At 44.3% G+C, this 9,505-nt stretch overlaps 1 protein-coding gene across 1 annotated transcript in view; it reads right to left on the bottom strand.

Moving 5' to 3' along the window:
* Positions 1-9,505, bottom strand: part of ubl3a (ubiquitin-like 3a) — a 60,526-nt gene that overhangs the window by 8,636 nt on the left and 42,385 nt on the right. Inside the window, exons 2-3 of the mRNA XM_064971415.1 lie at positions 6,555-6,663; positions 2,589-2,675 (exon numbers count right to left, since the gene is read on the bottom strand). Of these exons, the coding sequence (XP_064827487.1) occupies positions 2,589-2,675; positions 6,555-6,663 (196 nt within the window). The remainder of the gene's footprint in view (positions 1-2,588; positions 2,676-6,554; positions 6,664-9,505) is intronic.

The following is a 9,505-nucleotide window of genomic DNA, read 5'->3' as shown; positions in this document are numbered from 1 at the left end:
TGCTGTACCTCACTCTTCCACCAAGGCACCTACAAGTTCCCGGACATTTCTGGGGGGAATGGCCGTAGCCCTCACCCTCCAATCCAACAGGTCCCAGACGTGCTCAATGGGATTGAGATCTGGGCTCTTTGCTGGCCATGGCAGAACACTGACATTCCTGTCTTGCAGTAAATCAGCCATACTGCTTGTTCTTTGCGTGGTGGCATTGTCATGCTGGAGGGTCATGTCAGGATGAGCCTCCAGAGCCCCCTATCCGTCTTAAATCCTGTTCCAATCCCTCATCATATCCCTGGCTAGGTTAGTATTCTGTGGATTCCCAACATGGTCTCAGAGCATTTTGGATTATTCTGTACGTAAATCCGAGACGCTCCATTTAGTATGATATGTTACATTTCGTATCGTATGTATTAATTTGTGGATGTCCATCACCCATGTTGTGTTATATGGTATGAATTACAACTCGTATTATATGTTACAAATTTGTAAAATGTTTGATATGTTACAAATTCTATCTAGGTGGCTAACGTTAGCTAGCTGGCTAACGTTAGCTAGGCGTTAAGGTTAGGGTTAAGTTTAAGAGTTAGGTTAAAGGGTAAGGGTATGGGAAGGGTTAGCTGAAAGAGTTAAGGTTAGGGTTAGGTTTAGCTAACATGCTAAGTAGATGCAAAGTAGCTAAAAAGTAGTAAGTATTTGAACATTTGCTAATTAGCTAACATGCTGAAGATGTCTGTGATGAGATTCGAACTTGGATCCTCTGGGTTGCTAGATGCATATAACGTTTGTGTTATACCCCCACCCAAATAACCTACTTTCGTTTTCGCCCTTAACTAACCATCTGGCTTACGTAACCATACCAAACGTAACATACAGATATACATTTACTATGTTACGTCTAGTCTATGAGACCGGGCTGGGATTCCAACATCCGCAAATCCCAGAACACCGAAATCTCTAATCCTCAGCCTCTCTGAAAGAAGAATGTTTATGTCATGAATTTTGGCCATTATCCTTTCGATGGGAATATTGGCCTAAGTGTAAAAGGATTCAAAATGTCTATGTTTGCGTCACATATTCCGCCCTATTCCCTACATAGGGTTCTGGTCAAAGTAGTGCACTATGGTACAATAGTGCACTATATAGGGTATAGGGTGCGCTTTGTGTACAGGGTCTAAAGCTTTATGAGCGAGATAATGGTTAAAATGAGATACCTGAAACGGGTTATGACTACAGCTATCCCCATTACCCAAACACTAAAGCACTGTCAACTGTACTGAACAAAAATATAAACGCAACATGTAAAGTGTTGGTCCCATTTTTTTTTTACTGAAATAAAGATCCCAGAAATTTTCCATAAGCACAAAAAGATTGTCTCTCTCAAATTCTGTGCACAAATTTGTTTACATCCCAGTTAATGAGCATTTCTCCTTTGCCAAAATAATCCATCCACCTGACAGGTGTGGCATATCAAGAAGCTGATTAAAACAGAGTGATCGTTACATAGGTGCACCTTGTGCTCGGGACAATAAAAGGCCACTCTAAAATTGTGCAATTTTGTCACACAACACAATACCACAGATGTCTCAAGTTTTGAGGGAGCGTGCAATTGGCATGCTGACTGCAGGAATGTCCACCAGAGCTGTTGCTATATAATTTAATGTTAATAGCTCTACCATAAGCTGCCAATGTCATTTAGAGAAATGGGCAGTACGTCCAACCGGCCTCACAACCGCAGACCACGTGTAAAAGACCTCCACATCTGGCTTCTTCACCGAGCAGCTGATGAAACCTGTGGGTGTCATGCTACTCATCTGGCTTCTTCACCAAGCAGCTGGTGAAACCTGTGGGTGTCATGATACTCATCTGCCACCATCACTTCATGTTTCAGCATGACAATGATAAGGATCTGTACGCCAATATCCAGCAACTTCTCACAGCCATTGAAGAGGAGTGAAACAACATTCCACAGGTCACAATCAACAGCCTGTGTCGTGAGCCAAATGGTGGTCACACCAGATATGGGACTGGTTTCTGATCCAGAAAAGGTATCTGTGACCAACATATACAAATCTGTATTCCCAGTCATGTGAAATCCATTGATTAGGGCCTAATGGATTGACCGATTTTGACTGTGTGTGTGTGTGTGTGTGTGTGTGTTTCCGGTGCGTGTGTGTGTTTCTGGTGCGTGTGTGTGTTTCTGGTGTGTGTGTCTTTCTGGTGTGTGTGTGTGTGTGTGTGTGTGTGTGTGTGTGTGTGTGTGTGTGTGTGTGTGTGTGTGTGTGTGTGTGTGTGTGTGTGTGTGTGTGTCTTTCCGGTGCGTGTGTGTGTGTCTTTCCGGTGCGTGTGTGTGTGTTTCCGGTGCGTGTGTGTGTTTCCGGTGCGTGTGTGTGTGTGTTTCCGGTGCGTGTGTGTGTGTTTCCGGTGCGTGTGTGTGTGTTTCCGGTGCGTGTGTGTGTGTTTCCAGTGCGTGTGTGTGTTTCCGGTGCGTGTGTGTGTTTCCGGTGCGTGTGTGTGTGTTTCCAGTGTGTGTGTGTGTGTTTCCAGTGTGTGTGTGTGTTTTTCCTGTGTGTGTGTTTCCGGTGTGTTCTCACCTCCTAGCGTGACATTTCCATGTAGAAAGCGACCCTGGTAGATGAGCCTCAGGATGTTAGGACTGCTGACCTGTTCCTCCTCCCAGTCTGAAGAGAGATGAAGATCACCATCATCATCATCAACAGAAGGACAGACAGATAGAAATAAGGAAGACAGAGAAATGGGTCTGGAGGACACCATATGTCCAAACCAACCCACACCTTTTATTTTTATTTTACCTTTATTTAACTAGGCAAGTCAGTTAAGAACAAATTCTTATTTTCAATGACGGAACAGTGGGTTAACTGCCTGTTCAGGGACAGAACTGCAGATTTGTACCTTGTCAGCTCGTGGGTTTGAACGTGCAACCTTCCGGTTACTAGTCCAACGCTCTAACCACTAGGCTACCCTGCCTCGCCTAACAAGCCATGCAAGTTAACATGTTCAGGTGTGTGTGTGTATAATATCCCGGGTTCTGTGAGGGGTTCTGGCTCAATGTCTTTATACTCATTAGTGTGTAACATGTCCCCTTCATTCCCACCAGAGTTCCTCCATCTTCCCTGTAGTACTTCTCCTCCATCTTCCCTGTAGTACTTCTCCTCCATCTTCCCTGTAGTACTTCTCCTCCATCTTCCCTGTAGTACTTCTCCTCCATCTTCCCTGTAGTACTTCTCCTCCATCTTCCCTGTAGTACTTCTCCTCCATCTTCCCTGTAGTACTTCTCCTCCATCTTCCCTGTAGTACTTCTCCATCTTCCCTGTAGTACTTCTCCTCCATCTTCCCTGTAGTACTTCTCCTCCATCTTCCCTGTAGTACTTCTCCTCCATCTTCCCTGTAGTACTTCTCCTCCATCTTCCCTGTAGTACTTCTCCTCCATCTTCCCTGTAGTACTTCTCCTCCATCTTCCCTGTAGTACTTCTCCTCCGTCTTCCCTGTAGTACTTCTCCTCCGTCTTCCCTGTAGTACTTCTCCTCCATCTTCCCTGTAGTACTTCTCCTCCATCTTCCCTGTAGTACTTCTCCTCCGTCTTCCCTGTAGTACTTCTCCTCCGTCTTCCCTGTAGTACTTCTCCTCCCTCTTCCCTGTAGTACTTCTCCTCCATCTTCCCTGTAGTACTTCTCCTCCGTCTTCCCTGTAGTACTTCTCCTCCGTCTTCCCTGTAGTACTTCTCCTCCGTCTTCCCTGTAGTACTTCTCCTCCATCTTCCCTGTAGTACTTCTCCTCCATCTTCCCTGTAGTACTTCTCCTCCATCTTCCCTGTAGTACTTCTCCTCCATCTTCCCTGTAGTACTTCTTATACTGCATTAAGTATCATACAGTGCATTCGGGAATGCGAAACGTATCACAGTCCACGTGATCATAGCAATCTTGAAACATGGATTCAGATTGGTCGGACCAGCGTTGAACAGACCTGAGTGCGGGAGCTTCCTATTTTAGTGTCTGTCTATAGGCTGGAAGCAACAAAATGGAGTCGTGGTCAGTTTTTCCAAAAGGAGGGCGGGGGAGGGCCTTATATGCGTCGCGGAAGTTAGAATAACAATGATCCAGGGTTTTACAGCCCTGGTAGAACAATCAATATGCTGATAGAATTTAGGGAGCCTTGTTTTCAGATTAGCCTTGTTAAAATCCCCAGCTACAATGAATACAGCCTCAGGGTATGTGGTTTCCAGTTTACATAAAGTCAAATAAAGTTCGTTCAGGGCCATCGATGTGTCTGCTTGGGGGGGAATATATACGGCTGTGATTATAATCGAAGAGAATTCTCTTGTTAGATAATGCGGCCGACATTTGTTGTGAGGAATTCTAAGTCAGGTGAACAGAAGGACTTGAGTTCCTGTATGTTGTTATGATCACACCACCTCTTGTTAATCATAAGGCATACGCCCCCGCCCCTCTTCTTACCAGAAAGATGCTTGTTTCTGTCGGCGCGATGCGTGAAGGAACCAGCTGGCTGTACCAACTCCGATAGCATGTCTCGAGTGAGCCATGTTTCCATGAAGCAAAGAACGTTACAGTCTCTTATGTCTCTCTGGAAGGCTACCCTTGCTTGGATTTCATCAACCTTGTTGTCAAGAGACTGGACATCAGCGAGTAGTATGCTCGGGAGAGGTGCGCGATGTGCACGTCTCCGGAGCCTGAGCCAGAAGCCTGACCAGATTCTAAAGTGGATTCAATTGTTTTTTTCCCACGCAACAACTTACACACAATAAACCATAATGACAAAGCAACAACAGGTTTTTAGAAAGTTTATTATTAAAAATAAAAATGTCACATTTACATAGTACAAGTATTTACAAGTATTCAGACCCTTTACTCAGGACTTTGTTGAAGCATCTTTGGCAGCAATTACAGCCTCAAGACTTCTTGGGTATGACGATACAAGCTTGGCACACGTGCATTTGGGGAGTTGCTCCCATTCCTCTCTGCAGATCCTCTCAGGCTCTGTCAGGTTGGATGGGGAGCATGGCTGCATAGCTATTTTAAGGTCTCTCCAGAGATTTGTGATCGGGGTCAAGTCCTGGCTCTGGCTGGGCCACCCATGGACATTCAGAGACTTGTCCCGAAGCCACTCCTGCTTTTTCTTGGCTGTGTACTCAGGGTCGGTGTCCTGTTTGAAGGTGAACCTTCACCTCAGTCTGAGGTCCTTAGCAGATTTCATCAAGGAAATCTCTGTACTTTGCATTGTTCATATTTTGTTCGATTCTGACTAGTCTCCCAGTCCCTGCCGCTGAAAAACAACCACAGCATGATGCTGCCACCAACATGCTTAACCGTAGGGATGGTTTCCTCCAGACGTGACTCTTGGCATTCAGGCCAAAGAGTTCAATCTTGGTTTCATCAGACCAGAGAATCTTGTTTCTCATGGTCTGAGAGTTTTTAGGTGCCTTTTGGCAAAATCCAAGTGGGCTGTCATGTGCCTTTTACTGAAGACTCAGTCGGTAGAGCATGGCGCTTGCAACGCCAAGCGTCGTGGGTTCGATTCCTGCTGGGGGCCACCCATATGTAAAAGTAGTGGCCCCAGCCGACTTGTAAGTCGCTTTGGACAAAAGCGTCTGCTAAATGGGATATATTATTATTATATTATTCTGTCTGGCCACTCTACCATAAAGGCCTGATTGGTGAAGCAGAGATGGGAGAACCTTCCAGAAAGACAACTATCTCCACAGAGAAATTCTGGAGCTCTGACAGAGTGCCAATCAGGTTCTTGGTCACCTTCCTGACAAAGGCCCTTCTCCCCTGATTGCTCAGTTTGGCCGGGCAGCCAGCTCTTGGAAGAGTCTTGGTGGTTCCAAACTTCTTCCATTTAAGAATGATGGAGGCTACTGTGTCCTTGGGGACCTTCAATGCTGCAGAAGTGTTTTGGTTCCCTTCCCCAGATCTGTGCCTCGACACAATCCTGTCTCTGAGCTCTACGGACAATTCCTTCAACCTCATGGCTTGGTTTTTGCTCTGACATGCACTGCCAACTGTGGGACCTTATATAGACAGGCATGTGCCTTTCCAAATCATATCCAATCAATTGAATTTACCACAGGTGGACTCCAATAAAGTTCTAGAAACATCTCAAGGATGATTAATGGAAACAGGCTGCACTTGAGCTCAATTTCAAGTATCATAGCAAAGGGTCTGAATACTTATGTAGATAAGGTATTTCTTTTTTTATATATATATAAATTTGCTAAACTTTATTCAAACCTGTTTTCACTTTGTCATTATGGGGTATTGTGCGTAGATTTATAAGGATTTTTTTATTGAATACATTTGATAATAATGATGTAAAGTAACAAAATGTGGAAAAAGTCAAGGGGTCTGAATACTTTCCAAATGCACCAGTAGTGGCTGGTGTCACTTTAAATCGCATGACAGGCTCATTGTAATGGCTGGAATTGAATAATATCATCCTCCCTCCACCAACTGATATGTATGCATTTGGTGTCACTCACCCATTGGCCAGTTGTAACGTGTGTCTGTGAGGTGTCACTCACCCATTGGCCAGTTATCGTAGACGTGTTTGGCAATGTCTGCGGCCGAGTCATTGGGAGAAAACAGGAACTCTTTCGTCTTCCCACTGACCAGGATGAGACGCAGGTTAATCTGAAACACACAAAGGGAGAGGAGGAGATTAGAAGCTGATAGACACATAAACAAGACAGTGGCAGAAGTGGGATGGCGCCCATGAGACCATCAGAGAGGCCGTGGGGAAAAGCACTCCCAAAGGAAGGGGATAGTGTAGCGACCTTAACCCAACACCTAGCAACCGCGTCAAAAGGTTTGCATAAAGTTAGGGAAAAACAGAAGAGGGGTAAGGACGATCGATGGGAAGAAATTCTTAGAGCATATTTTGGTCAAAGCCTTCCCTTTAATGTGTGTATGAACACATCACACACTAGTGATGCACGGGCGGTTATACCCGTGGGGCAGGCGGGTTCAGGGTCATGAAATATTGTGTGGGTGTATGGCAGGAGGCAGGTTGGGTGAATAAAGAGAAAACAACGCGCGAAAAAAAACATACATGTACAATTCTCGTGCAATTCAGTCAAACTGCTGGTAGTTTTCCCCAGCCACCGTGCTTCTACATCTGCCATTGCTTGCTGTTTGGGGGTTCAGGCCGGGTTTCTGCACAGCACTTTGTGACATCTGCAGATGTAAAAAGGGCTTTATAAATTGATTGATTGAGTTGTGAAAAAAGGCTATTTTCTATCTCCCTAAAAACTCATGGACAATATGGACAGAGATTTCAAACAATTTCCCTTGAACATTTTACAACAAAAAAAACATTTACTTGAAGAACAGTGCAGATGCAAAGTTTGGTAAGAGAATGACGGAGCCAACAGCATTAACACAAGTAAATGTGTTATTGTAAAGAAATGTCACTTTCACTTTCTTTTCTGTCTTAAGTGCACCTTCAATTACAGTGATGTTCCTACACCCCAAATTATATAGGCGACCCGTAGCAGTGGTTGGTGCCTTAATGGTGCAGATGATGCTTGGTTTTAGTAGATAACATGTGTCCTCTCTGTTTGGCCAAAAATATGACCTTGCTGGATAACTTGGATGCACGAATATCCCCTTTTATGTCCATGTTTTCTTCATCCACAGCATCCACAATTGTAATCCAGTACTCATCATCATAGCAGCAAAGTAGAAAAATCAAAGGCTCGCACAATCACCGTTGTATGCTCATCCATAGGTTTCCCCAGGACCAAGTCAAACTTAATGTTATAATGTGGGTAGTACCCAACTTCAACTGTGGCCAATTAACATGTTGATTGGTACATTCTGAATCTAAACCATATTGGTGAATTTGTATTGGATATGCAACAGGCAACCTCTAACTGGATGATAGAGTGAGCCAGTATAGCAGAAACAGCACCATCAAGTGGTCAGAACATGGTAACATCAAGCGTATGCCCCATCGCATTACCTAACAACTTCAATGACTATTTCTCTGAACAGGGGGTGAAAAACACATCACCATATTCACAGAGAATACAAAACATAGATCGGTTGAATAAACTAAGGCGCAGCTGTATACTACTTGTCAAACATATAGAACTGATACTATATACTGGACATTGGGGGGGCTTGATGTGAGGTTTGGTGGGTCCGTAGATGGCTTTTGATCATGTATTTGGATTTCTACCATCTTAATCAAATCGACATTGGAGGCGGCTTACAGTAGAGAAATTAACATCAAATGCTATGGCAACAGCTCTGGTGGACATTCCTGCAGTCTGGATGCCAATTGCACACTCCCTCAAAACTTGACACATCTGTGGCATTGTGTTGTGTGATAAAACTGCACATGTAAGAGTGGCAATTTATTGTCCCCCGCACAAGGTGCACCTGTGTAATGATCGTGCTGTTTAATCAGCTTCTTGATATGTCACACCTGTCAGGTGGATGGATTATCTTGGCAAAGGAGAAATGCTCACTAGCAGTGATGTAAACACATTTGAGAGAAATAAGCTTTTTGTACATATGGAACATTTCTGGGATATTTTATTTCAGTTCGTGAAACATGGGACCAACACTTTACATGTTGCATTTATAGTTTTGCACAGTATAGTTAAATGGATATCAGGTAGTAGTTAATAGTTAAATGGGTTTAAGGTAGGAGTTAATAGATACATGAAGACAGATGTCGGCCTACCTTATCACTAACATAGTATCTTAATATGGTACAGCTAGGTTGTTTTAGTTTGGTGTTGTGACCCAGCTAGAGGTAGTGCGGAACATCATACCTACTCTTAAAAACAACACTGAAGCCGACAGAAGGAAAAGAGGGCAGGCTGGCAGACATGATTTAGCCGTCATAATAATAATCTGTGTCGGTTGCAATAAATCCCAGTTGAAGAATTCGCTGGCGGTTTATTCCCTTTTGATTCTAGATATTCACCAACCAGGGTTTCTGAAAAGTTTCTGGAATTTTCCAACCCTGTGATTCATTCACACCATTAAGTCAGAAATACAGAGAGACCGGACACCAACTAAAGGGGAAAGGGGAAATTAGGGAACTTCTTCTCATCTTTCATCTTCCCTTCTTTAATCCACTCATCCATCCATCTGTCCATTCTCTATCACCTCACACAGGAAAGTCATGCCTCATCATCATTCTCTCTCATCTCTGACAGAAAGCAGTAATTCCTTCTTCATCCTCATCCTCTGATCTCTCAGACACAGGCTGGTTGAGTTGAACCCTGACTGACTGGGACACAAACAGAAATATCATACAACCTTTTGGGAGGGCAGGGTAGCCTAGTGGTTAGAGTGTAGAGGTGGCAGGGTAGCCTAGTGGTTAGAGTGTAGAGGTGGCAGGGTAGCCTAGTGGTTAGAGTGTAGAGGAGGCAGGGTAGCCTAGTGGTTAGAGTGTAGAGGCGGCAGGGTAGCCTAGTGGTTAGAGTGTAGAGGTGGCAGGGTAGCCTAGTGGTTAGAG

This window comes from Oncorhynchus masou, chromosome 8 (assembly GCF_036934945.1).
Source record: "Oncorhynchus masou masou isolate Uvic2021 chromosome 8, UVic_Omas_1.1, whole genome shotgun sequence".
In the NCBI taxonomy this organism is placed as follows: domain Eukaryota; kingdom Metazoa; phylum Chordata; class Actinopteri; order Salmoniformes; family Salmonidae; genus Oncorhynchus; species Oncorhynchus masou.
This window is presented reverse-complemented; position numbering and strand designations above follow the sequence as displayed.